This window comes from Hemicordylus capensis, chromosome 2, assembly GCF_027244095.1.
Source record: "Hemicordylus capensis ecotype Gifberg chromosome 2, rHemCap1.1.pri, whole genome shotgun sequence".
NCBI classification, from domain to species: Eukaryota; Metazoa; Chordata; class Lepidosauria; order Squamata; family Cordylidae; genus Hemicordylus; species Hemicordylus capensis.
The window spans coordinates 122,450,242-122,462,777 of NC_069658.1; the positions used below are offsets into that span (position 1 = coordinate 122,450,242).

The following is a 12,536-nucleotide window of genomic DNA, read 5'->3' on the forward strand; positions in this document are numbered from 1 at the left end:
CTTGGATTTTCTCTCTCTTGCAAACCTATGAGGGTGTCAAACTCAAATCTGGTGGTGGGCCAAATTAGATTCTGATGCCCCTCGCGGGGCCACACATAGCCTTGCACCCACCTCATACCACCTTCTATTTTCCTCCTTCTCTCTGCTCTTTCTCTCATTCTTTTTCTCCCCGCCCCTTGCCCTGCCACTTAAATTAGCTGAATTCACTACTTTTTACACTAAAATACACTCAGGGAAAGATTTGTTTTTATTTTTACTCTTTATTTTTAGATGACATTCTGAACATACCTGCCGATACCAGAGTTTTCATAGACAATCCTGCCACTCTCCCCTCTTTCTCTCTCCCTTGCAGAGGTGTTGCTAGGTACCTAAAAGATCCAGGGCTTGGGCCCACAGCCTCCCCACATTTTGATAATTAAACCCTTTCATTCTCTCTTAAAGATATCCAACAATCTCCTCCTCGGGGTGTAGCTATAATTGAGCAGATGGACTCAAACAACCGGTGGCCCTGAGCCCCTGAGGCCCCCTCCCCAGCTCCACCCCTTCCTGTCTTTTTCATTAGATCCTTCACTCCAAGGGGCTGCCGGAAAGTAGGGGTGAACATAGGCCCTCTCTCCCCTGGCTAAGCCCCTGCTCCTTCCCACTAGTTTGCGTCACCCTAAAAGTGAATCTCCTTTTTCTTCTACATCAGATTTTTCCTGCAATCAATATATACGCACACATTTGAGAACCAGTGTGGTGTAGTGATTTAAGACTAGAATTGTGGGACTTGCATTCCCCATTTAGTCATGAAACTCACCGTGGGCCTTTAGCTGAGACTCTCTCTCTCTCTCCCAACCTCCTCTTCTCCAAACCTGCCTCACAGGATTGTTGTGAGGATAACAGTGGGGCGAAATATCATGTACACTACCATGACCTCTTTGGAGGAAGAACAGGATGTGTGTCGTCATCATTATACACACACACACACTTTTAGCCACATGCACTCCAATCCTAAGCATGTAAGCTCAGAAGCAAGCAATCCAGTTTGATCTCTACTGACTACATTTCATTTAAGCAAAAATCACATGCAACTATAGTGTAAGTCTATATAATACAGTATATATACAGTGTATATAGTGTGTGTCTATACACTACAGAAAGAAAAGCCACCAGTTTGATTTCAGTTAGGACAGCAGAATGTCATATACAGAGTTAGCCCAATTTTGCAGAATTTAAAGACAACCAATCATTTCATGGGCAAGGGAGTTTTTAAAATGAGTTTCTTTGATCTGATTTGTCAAGCCTTATTTTGAAGCAAGTGTACAAAAATACACTTTTGGTGGGGGAGGGGAAATGCCTAATGTTCATTTTAACAATTTGTGAAGCTACTTTCAAGAGGTTGGGGTATTTTAGTCCATTACAAACATATTAAAAAGACAATAAATATGCAAGTTTTGTCTATATGGACTACTATTACACACACAAAGCAAAATAAAATAAAATAGTAATGATTAAAAGGGGAAACATGTTGAGAGAGAACCATTTTCTCATATTTTGCTATTTAAGCCATCTTGAGAGAACTCTGCTGCTAAAAAATTAGCATATAAATATTTTTAATAAGGCCAGGGTGGGAGAAAGAAACCACAACACAGAGACCAGATTAGAGCTATAAGTAGTGTATCTTCAGGAACAAAAACAAAAACATCAATTTTGTCAGAACATCCCCCCGCCCCGCCATTCTTTTTAAAGTTTTTAATACTTTTGTACTGATTTCCTCACAAGAATGTATATTGATGGGGAGGGTTTCTCTTACAAATTTGTACTAGAACAGTTTGGGCATACTTTGACCCCAAAAAATTAAGCTTAAAACTCACTCTCTCACACAAGCGGGAGGACACTTACACACACGGTTCATGGGGGTGGGGAGAGAGAGAGAGAGAAACACGGTAGCTTGACCAAGGGGAACAAATCACACACAACCAAAACAAACAGCAAAGGGTTGGTTTTTACAAAATGTTTTACTTTCCTTCTGGGAGGGAAAGACCACCAGCCCAACATCCAGCTTCCTCGAAACTGCAATTACATACAAATTCCAAGCGGGGAAGGAGCAGAAGACTCCAAGAGAACCAATAAGGCAGGAGAAGAGTTAACCTCTTTTTTACTATCTGTTGCTGCCGATCTCCATGAGACTCAACACAAATTCACAGGGGGTGCAACTGCACCCTTGCACCACCCCGCCCCCCAGATCCACCCCTGGCCACTCCTGTGTCCATTTCTACCGGTGGGCAACTAAAGCTCAGTTGTCCAAAGGTGTTTGTTGAGGGTGCTCATGATGAGCTGAGGTTTGGTCTTCCAGAACTCCAGTCAATAACTGATTGTAATGACTGTTGCAATGACTGTTGTGGGTGCCAGTAATGTCATTCCAAAGCACCTTTGTATTATGTTCTGACTGTAAACTTACAAGAGGAGATTTGACAAATTGGTTTTCTTGTCCAGCATAGCAAATGTTGTTAAACTGTAGTTTCAGTTATTTGAGTTTATTAACCGAAATTAATACCTGTAAAAATTAAAGACATTAGTTGCTACCTTCTCATCTTCCTGCCTCACAAATCTTTTTGTTCAGTTTTATGGTCTCTCATTCAAAACATTGCTGTGCTAAGTTAAAGTGCCAAGATTAGTGAAACTGCCTATTGGGTCAATTTGTCCTTTTCTTCTGTGCTCAGTGATTTATAAATTACTGTGGTGGCTTTCCAGACTTTGTTGAGTCATTAGCAAAAAGTGCATCTGTTTCCCGTTTAGGCTGTCAACTTCCTGTTGTGGATCTTTGCTGCATCTGTGGTTGCCTGGGCTGACCATGCTGTACCACTGCTTCTTGGCCTCAGTGCCAGCTGGTCTCCCTGGGAATGTGAGCCATCATTAGGATTATCTGCAAATCATTTGGGCAATCGTCCAGTAGATAATCTGGCTGTCCAAGAGACCCTTACCCTTCTTCCAAGTAGCCTACAAAGTCTGTTGGCTAAAGAGCCTTGGAAAGAACAAACACAAAAGGTATGTAATTGATGTTCTGTCATGGATTCAATAATGTGATGAGAATTTCTAATGTTCAGTGGACTCCTACCGGGCTTCATGTTTTTTATTATTATTGTTTGATTGATTTAGTATCAATGTTGTGATAGAATGTAGGCTGTACAGAATATATGTCGCTTGTATGTATAAATGTGTGTGTGTGTGTGACACACACACATCAATACAAATATAGAGAGCTGTTTTGACAGCTTATAGCCTGCCTATCATTCAGAGTGATATTTGCATAAAATTAACGTACAAAGTGATCCTCAGGAACAATAAAAACCATCTGTAAAACCAGATGTCATTGAAAACAACCGACAAATAAAAGAGAAAGTGCCATAAATTATAATTAAAATGATGGAATGAAGATATTTAAGACATGTCTGCTTGAGCATTACAAGCCTGAGAGACTGAACAAACACTTGATAATTTTTCTAAGAATCTGCAGGGATGGGGGTTCAAATGGGTCTCCTTTTGCAAATGAATTCTAAAGGAATCTGAGGAATCACTGAAAAGATGTTGCGCCCGACTAGTCTACCCTTTCAAATGAGGAAACTCTCTGCAGGGACTGTTCTTAGAATGCTGCTAAAGTCATGTGCAGTAGAAATTGTGTAATGTTTTCATTAAATGGACAGGAAAAGCATAAGAGATAGAATTTTAAAAGATATCCAAAGTGGGGCAGTGTAACTATTATTCCTTTCTTTCTTTATCACTACACTAAGCTCAGCTGTGAGTTTGCATAGTAATCGGATATGGCTTATTTTACTTTTCCTGAGAAATGATGTTTTCTTCTGCAAGTGTATTTGCATGTATGAACTGGACAAGGAGAAATAGGATTCTTGTTTGCATTGTAACATATGGAACAAACTTCAAATAATTTCCATTTTTCACATGTTGATATTTTGGACTACTGTTGAATGAAAGTGTACCTATTAAGTAGACAAGGTTTTCACCTTTCTGAATAAACTTTTGCAACAGCATCATTAGTCACTCACTGAGCTGGTGATGTGTTCCACTTAAGGTTCAACATCCTTGAAATCTCAGAGGCTTCAATAGTGTGAATGTGATAAACTATAATGTTTCTATTCAGCATGGTTACATCACAGAGCAGGCTTCAAGTGATTTAGGATTACACCCTGCATTTTAATGACAAATCACAACAATACTTCCAAGTATTGAGAGAACCAAACATGAGAATAATTTATGATTGATTGAGTCATACATCATTTACACTTTCTTATCTATAGCAGATCTGTGCCTCTAAATAAAATAACTTTTAAATGTTCTGCTTGATTATGTGTGCCATCCTGTTATGAAATAGACAGTGAAAAAGACTTTAAATCATCTTTCTTACAAAAACTATCAGCACAAAAAATGATTGATTCCCAGACATATAATGATCAAAAGAACATTGAAGTAGAAATTTATACAACTGGAAAGGACTGGACAAGTTGATGGTGCTCGTTTTGTTCTGATTTTCTCTCTCTGCATGATCTCTCACTGCACAGAGGCCCTTTCCAGACTTTGCACTTAACCATGATTTGTGGTGTGCTTTAACCATGGTTAAACATTACTTCTGAATAGCTAAACCAAGGCTACTCCACTTCAGCCCCTCTGCAGATGTTGGCCTACAGCTCCCATCATCCTTGACTATTGGCCACTGAGAGTCAAAAAATTTCTTGAGGGCTGCAGTTGAGTAGCTCCAAGCTAAACTATGGTTAAAGATTGTCCTCAGACTAGGGCCACCATCGCTCATAATCGGAAACCCATGGTTTGCCACCAAGCCCCCTACTACTACTACTACTACTACTACGAATATTTATATACCACGCTTCAACCAAAGTTCTCAGTGTGAATTACATAGAAAAATAAATTATACATAAATAAGATGGTCCCCCGTCCCAATCTAAAATGAAGCATAAGGGCTCACAATCTAAAATGAAGCATAAGGTTGACCCCAGCATCAGCCACTGGAGGGATGCTGTGCTGGGACTGGATAGAGCCAGTTGATCTCCCCTGCTAAATAAAGAGAATCACCACTTTGTATATAAAGGTGTCTCCCTTTATATAATCCCTGAGGCAGCTGGACCTAGCTTAGTAGGCGAAATCATAGTTTCATTGTATAGCTGAGGTCTTGACCAGGGTTAAGAAAACAAACTTTGATTAATGCTAAGCATTATGTCTGCAGAGATAGGATAAAGGTGTGAGGAGGAGAACAGGGGTGTAGATATAATTGAACAAGGGTGTGGGACAAATCTCACTGGGCCCCTGAGGAAAGGGGACCCGCTGTCTAGGTGACAGCTACCTCTTTGGCCTCCGCCTTGCACCTTTATGAAGAAGGTGGGTGGGGGGCAGAGGCTCATCTTCACTTTTTGTCTCAAGGTCGATTCAAACCTTACTATAGTCATGGAGGAGAACATGTATTACATACCTATTCTACCGCACCCCTGAAAAACAGTCCCATTTCCATTTTTCAGGGGCACAATAGATGGAAGCATGGAGGTGTGATAGGACACATTATTATGGTGCTTTGTCTATAAAGCTCTCTGTCTGGTGGGTGCATCGCAAAGAGATAAAAGTAGTTCCAAAGTGAATATGCAGTGCTGCACCTTTGGTAGCTGAATGCATCATTGTAAGAGCTGAATTTAGTAATGATGCCAAGCCTCAATTACCTGCTTGTGAATATTAATTTGGGTGCCTTGTAATGCTCAATAAAAATCCAAAGTTATTTTCTCAAACGTTCTTCTACAGCAATGAAGACGATAACAGTTATTTGCATATGTGCATGTAAGCTTTTGCATTGTCTTTTATTAGTCCAACTCCAGGATTGCTACTCCATGATCTGGGGTGTTTTGGGGAACTGAGGGAAAGCACAGGGAAGCTTATGAGCCTCAGAGAAAAAAGGAGCTATGCAATCCCTAAGCTTCTCTGATCAAACTCTGGAAAACTCCCCAACCCAATCCGCTTGTAGCAGTTGCAAAAGCATTTTCTCTCTGTCCTCTACCCATTTTTTTTTTTTACTTCTCAGCTTATGAGGCTTTCCTCCAAGAAGCCTCAGTGTGTTATATTCAAATGTTCTAATGGTAGTTCAGTGGCTCATTTTGAAAGAGAAAAGCAGCATCCAGAGGAGCCAATCAGGAGCAGAAAAGTAGCAGGGTTCTTAAGCCTTTTCCGGCCAGCGAATTAATTGTCCAATACTGGGGAATAGTGGGAAATAGTTCCGGGATTGGGGGGTCACCTCTTCATCTTCCCCTCCCACCTGCTGCTTCTTCCCTTCCAGTGGTCTGCACCACAAGTAGCTTTTGTGCTTCAAAGCTGGCTACTGCACAATCATTACGTGATTTATGTGTGTGTGGTTTTCAGATGTGAACAGATGTGAACTCATTGGTGTTAATTCTCCCTCTCCCTCTCTCTCCCCACCCCCTTCCTCCCTGTCCTTATTGACTCTGTTTTTCTGAACTGCCTGGTCAAATGTGATAAGATACTCTGATTAAGAAATTCATTCCAATATTCTAACTTAATTTTTTCTCCTAGTTTATTGACTGGATGTTTTGTATACTAGAGAGCTCAAGTGAATCACTTTCCCAGCATTCTAGAGATCTTCTGAAAGGTATTATAGAATGGTTGTTCTATTTCTCCTAGTATATCAAGAGTATCAACAGTATGTTTCAGAACAAGAGTTAAGTCTCTTTTTAAACAAAACATTCACACATTTGACCATTGGTCGATCTAGCTCAATATTGACTATACTGACCTGCACTGACTCTCTAGGGTTCTAGACGGGTCTTTCTCAGCCCTGCTTGGAGATGCCAGAGATACTGAGCTACATGGACCAATGATCTGGCTCAATGAAAGGTGTTGGGTAAAGTAACTGTTATATCTTGGGTGGTCCCCCGGACCTATGAATAGTGTGCAACAGTGGTAGGTTACTTTCATGGGATGGGGGAGGGGCTAGTAGCTTTCTAGCTGTGGGGAACATGGTATACCTGGATCCAGTCTTGCAGCTCATAACATAGAAAGAGCAACAGTTTGCAACATGAAATGGGAATTTCATATTAAATGCAACTGCTGGTTCTGGATTCTCACTGCTCTGTTGTCCCCTTCCTGTTTTGCAACTCTGTCTCTACCCCATAAAGATTGTTTATGCTCTAACTACAAGAGCCTAGCAACCTTTGAGCCTAACTACAAGAGCATAGCACATTTTACAATTATGGGCCTATCCCAACTGGGCTGACACATGATGCTGGTCACACATTCGATTTGGTCTTTTGCTCTGATCAGGGTGGTGTTCTAGGGTGGGGACTCCTATCATCTCCCCATTGTCATTAAGGTAGGACTTGCAACCACAACCCACCTCTGAAGGATTGAAGAACCTATTAGGTTGGTATTGGATCTAATAGGATTCCAAGAAGCCTTGGAAGGATTTAGAGTTGGCTCTGCTAGTGATTCTGCCAATGCTCTGGTGCAAACATGCAATAATAAACTCACTAGTAGACACAATCACTCCTAAGTGTCCCCTCCGACCTGCTTCAAAATTAGCCCTGTGGTATTTGGAAGAACTATGAGAGCTGAAGTGGTGTGGTAGACAACTAGAGCACAAGTGGAGGAAGACTTGGCACAAATCCAATAGATCACAACACAGAGCACATTTGAAGCAGGGGTGGAGCCACCATTGAGCAAACGAGTTCAAAGAACCCGGGCCGCAGCCCCTCAGGGGCCGTGCCTCATGCCCCTACGCCCAGTGTCAGTCATGCAGCCCTATTTGGGAGCTAAATTGGCCAGTGCTGCTTCTGCAGTGTGGCCGGAGCGGCTCTGTCTGCAAATTCAAAAGGCCATTGCGCAAACTTAAAGGCAGGGAGAGCCTCTCCAGCTGCACTGTGAATGGAGTGCTGACTGATTTAGCTCCCAAATGGGGCCACACTGCCCTGTTTGAGAGCTAAAGCACTCCCCCACATCTGACATTGGTGGTTAACTGCATGGCTAACCACTTTCTATGTCAGATGCTGATGCTGGTAACCTCCAGGTGTGACTACTGTAATGCAGTCTTCATGGGGCTGCCTGTGCATGTAGTTTGGAAACAACAATTGGTATAGAATGCGACAGCCAGACCTGTCTCCGGGACAACCCAAAGGGAGGAGAGCTGGACTTGTGGTAGCAAGCATGACTTGTCCTCTTAGCTAAGCAGGGTCCACCTTTGTTGCATTTGAATAGGAGTCCACATGTGAGCACTGTAAGATATTCCCTTAAGGGATGGAGCCGCTCTGGGAAGGGAATATGGGTTCCAAGCTCCCTCTTGAGCATAGTTCAAGTCCTTTGGCTGTGAGGACGAAGTTCGATGCCCTCCCTGGCATCTCCAAGAAGTTCGATGCCCTCCCTGGCATCTCCAAGATAGGGCTGAGAGAGTTTCTTGCCTGCAACCTTGGAAAAACCGCTGCCAGTCTGTGTAGGCAATACTGAGCTAGATGGACCAATGGTCTGACTCAGCATATGGCAGCTTCTTGTGTTCCTATGACTGTATAACACTGATTTTAAAATAACTGCACTGGCTGCTAATATGTTTCCAAGCAAAATACAAAGTGCTGGACTCAATGACTTGGGTCCAGGGTACTTAAGAAAGTTCTGCCTTTGTCATGAATCCTGCTGCCTATTAAGATCATCTAGGAAGGTCTGGTTATGGTTGCCACCGGCTCATTTGGTGGCGACTTGGGACCAGGCCTTCTCTGTGGCTGTCCTGGGGCTTTGGAATATGCTCCCTGTCAAGAGCATTTCCACCTCTGACTGCTTTTTAAAAGACCACAAAACATACCTGTTTTCTTGGGCTTTTAATTGAAATAAGGGGAGCACACAAAATGAGAAAGAGACCTACAAAGTGATGAGTTGCAAGTTGAAGCTGCCTGAAGCAATGAGGAACAAGTTGTTCTAGTAAGAACTAATCAGCCTCCAGATCAAAATGGTGACAGTGACTGGGAGTTGCAGGAGGAAATCAGGGAGGCGTCAAGGAGAGGCAGGGCTGTAATATCCCTGCTAAATGGGCAAAGAGGCACCTTTTACCATGGTGATTCTCTTTATTTAGCAGGGGGAGAGTAACTGGCCCTATCCACCCCCAGCACAGTACCTCCAGTGACTGTTGCTGGTGTGTTTTTTTAGAATGTGAGCCCTTTGGGGACAAGGAGCCATCTTATTTATTTATTTATTTATTATTTCTCTGTGTAAACTGCCCTGGGCCATTTTTGGAAGGGCGGTATAGAAATTGAATTATTAATAATAATAATAATAATAATAATAATAATAATAGTGAAAATAATGCATGCAAAGCATATGCTCTACTACTGAGCTATAGCCCCTTCCCAAAGAAATGTGGCTCTCTGTTAATGAATCAGATTCATTTTCAGCTTTCTTTGAATCTGCAGAAACAATAATGTTTTTATTTGCTGTTTTGGCAAAAATAAATATTTGTATGTGGGGGCGGGGTGGATTGTTGATAAGCCCTAGAAAAAGTTGTTACAATACACTTGCTCAAAATATGCCATGGTGTTCTCAATAGAATTTATTTCGAAGCAGATGTGGTGAAACCTTTCAGATACGTTTAGGTGTCATGCATTTGGCCCAAGTTGACTAATAGCTTGCTGAAGATGAAGATGTTCTGTCTTAATTTTATAACTTGCCCTTTGATGCAAACAGCTGATGTGGAGAAATATGTAGAAACAAGAACAAATTAAACTTACTTTACCAGAACACCTGTATTGGAACCTGATCCATACCTTGTGTACCAAGTATTCACGTGGCCATAATGGCTGACCCATTTTCTTGCACTTAAATAGCAGCTCACATCCTAGTAAGCAGTGTTGTTGTAGTACTGACTCATCTATCAGCTTAGGTCAGAAAGGCACCTCTTAGCAGAACATGTTAGCTCCACTTCCATTTGCAACGAAAAACTGCTGCAGCTTGTAGCTGGCCTAGCGCACCCCTTTAGGGCTTCAGACGGACCCAGAGGAGTTTGATTTGGCATGACTTAAAGTCTTATCTGAAGTTGTATGGATCCCTAGTCTTGAGTATTGGCAAACAGAATGTATATCATTCTCCTCTTATGTGCTGCCACAGTCATTCTTTACATTATTTATTTTAAACATTGCATGTGCTCTGGGGAGTCTGAATGAAACAGTTCGGGGTGGTTGTTTTTCACATCAGTATATACTTAAACATAACTATGAAGGTGATTGCCCTTGCAGTGTTGATTAACATTATAAACGTTCTTTGTTTTCTTAGCTTCACTGTTGGCCCTGAGAGCTCTCCCAGAGTTCAAGAAAAAAGCAATATGGACAAAGGCCTATGGTTGGTAGCCACAGTATGGCATTTTTGCTTATGCCGCAGATCTGAACTAGTGAGAGAAATAGACCTACTAAAGTGTCAAAAGTAGTATTAAAGAGCATATATGCTATGGAGTAAGTATAACAGAGCTTCCGTTCCAGAGGGATTGCTGTCTTTCCTGAAGAAAATGCTTAACTACGCTGACTGAGTGCACACATACATTTGTTTTGATTTGATCAAAAGCAAGGACATTTCATTACTTTTTTTTTTTTGCCTTCGTAAAAGCTTGCTTTAAATTTGAACTGCAGTGTTTCATTTTGTGAAATGTACAGAAGAACAGAGTGTGTTTACAGACATGCACAAAGCCTTTATGATATACTGGATATAACTTTTCTATAATCTGGTGGCAAAATTAAAAACATTATCTTGAAATTTGGACTGTTGAATGTGTTTTATATGTTAAAGTTTAATACAAAACATTTAATATACAAAAAGGTATAGCCTAGATTGTGGGAGGCAGGGAGAACATGACAAATTCTGTATACCCAGTGGGAGATTTTGACTTGTATTTCTCAAACAGCTAGTCATGTTATATTCTGAAAATGAGAAGAGTTTCAAAATCAGTTTATGATATAGCATGGGGGCGGGGGGCAAGGGAGTCAAACCTTTAGCATTCCCAAAGTGGGGCATGGATTTCACATGTATTCACTACAACGAAAAACAAATGTGAGGAAAATGCATCACATCAGTCTGCATTTTTGCATACCGGCCTCAATTCGCATTAAGAATTGGAGGAATGGTAGGAAAGGGTACACAACCTCACTACAATAGGGCTATATGTGACTCAGACCTTCATAGTGTTGATTTTGTAGCTCCTTGGGTATTCCTCAAAATCACATGACAAACTTGCTGCAGTGTACCATGTGGGCACAAGAAAGAGATCTGCTATTAAGGAAGTTTTGGGGTGACAGGGAACATTATTATAACATTCTCTGCCTTCGGATGAATTGCTAATACAAGTGAAATGAATGTAATTATTTCTCCCTGGTGTGCTGAAAAAGGCATCCACTGCAACAATTTTCTTGCGAAGTTTCCCCATTTCAGTGTTCTATTGACTTCAATGTATCACATCAGGAATTTTAAAAAATAGATTCATACTATAAACTCTTTCTACTGAGCTTTTATAACATTAATCTGAAGGATGAAATATTTGAATCTGTTGTTAGATTTGGTTTGGAAAAGTAAGACATGAGCATCCCAATTCAGCCAACATAACATTCAAACACAACTAAAATGCCAATCTTGAAGATGTATGTATAGCCCAGGAACATTATACATGTTAACTAGGCAACAGAAATCTTGTCTGAGCACATCATGGGTATTCCATCCAATCCAATCTGTTATTTCAATTTTGAACTCTAGCAGAAGTCCCCAGGTTCAGTCCCTGGCATCTCCAAGTAGGACAGGGAAAGACCTCTGTCTGTCTGAAACCCTGGAAGGCCACTGCCAGTGAGAGCAGACAATACTGAGCTAGATGGGCCAATGATCTGACTTGGTATAAGGGTGTCTCCTATGTACCTACATAGGGTTTAGGATTCGTTTTTTTAAAAAGACAATTCTGCACCTTATTGAAATTACGTCTGTGTGCTCACACTCTCAATGCAAATCTGATTTGAAAGGAGACTAGTTATCAAACAATTCCATGGCATACTTCTTTAAGTTGGAAGTGTCCCAAGTGTTGGTTTCTCTTGGTAAATTGTTTTAAAATTATAATCTGAACTAAGTATCATGATGTGTGTTTACCAGCAAGACATCCCAAGCCATTTTCCTTGTTGTCCAAAGAAAATATGAACTAGCTTCTCTTTGTTTTGATAGTACAGCTTTCTAGAAGAGCCTTCCGTTCTGAGTAGAGATATCGGACAATGAAGTATGCACCTAAATTCAAAGCACATAACATGTTTTTCAGTGCAAGGGAGTAGAAATCAATGGATTGAGAGAGAGAACACGCGCAGAAGAGCATCTTGTAAAACTAATAAGCGCCCCTAGTGACCTTCCAAATTCTCCTTCCCAATGCTATACACAAGGGCTGCCCAACTTGGCCTCCCAGCTGTTGTTAGACTACAACTCCCAGTATCCCCAGCCACAGTAGCCAATAGTCAGGGGGGATGTGGGGAGTT

At 41.3% G+C, this 12,536-nt stretch overlaps 2 protein-coding genes across 8 annotated transcripts in view; one reads left to right on the forward strand and one right to left on the reverse strand.

Moving 5' to 3' along the window:
* Positions 1 to 10,791, forward strand: part of FOCAD (focadhesin) — a 234,809-nt gene extending 224,018 nt beyond the window's left edge. For all 4 annotated transcript variants that reach the window (XM_053288048.1, XM_053288050.1, XM_053288049.1 and 1 more), the window contains 3 exons: positions 2,782 to 3,030; positions 6,586 to 6,661; positions 10,318 to 10,791. In XM_053288048.1, the coding sequence (XP_053144023.1) occupies positions 2,782 to 3,030; positions 6,586 to 6,661; positions 10,318 to 10,391 (399 nt within the window). In that variant the 3' untranslated portion in view covers positions 10,392 to 10,791. The remainder of the gene's footprint in view (positions 1 to 2,781; positions 3,031 to 6,585; positions 6,662 to 10,317) is intronic.
* The window catches only part of HACD4 (3-hydroxyacyl-CoA dehydratase 4), a 31,885-nt gene continuing 28,916 nt past the window's right edge, over positions 9,568 to 12,536 (reverse strand). For 2 of the 4 annotated variants that reach the window (XM_053288068.1, XM_053288069.1), the window contains exon 7: positions 9,568 to 12,294. In XM_053288068.1, coding sequence (XP_053144043.1) covers positions 12,212 to 12,294 — 83 coding nt within the window. In that variant the 3' untranslated portion in view covers positions 9,568 to 12,211. The remainder of the gene's footprint in view (positions 12,295 to 12,536) is intronic. The other 2 variants (XM_053288071.1, XM_053288070.1) reach the window with 2 other exon arrangements.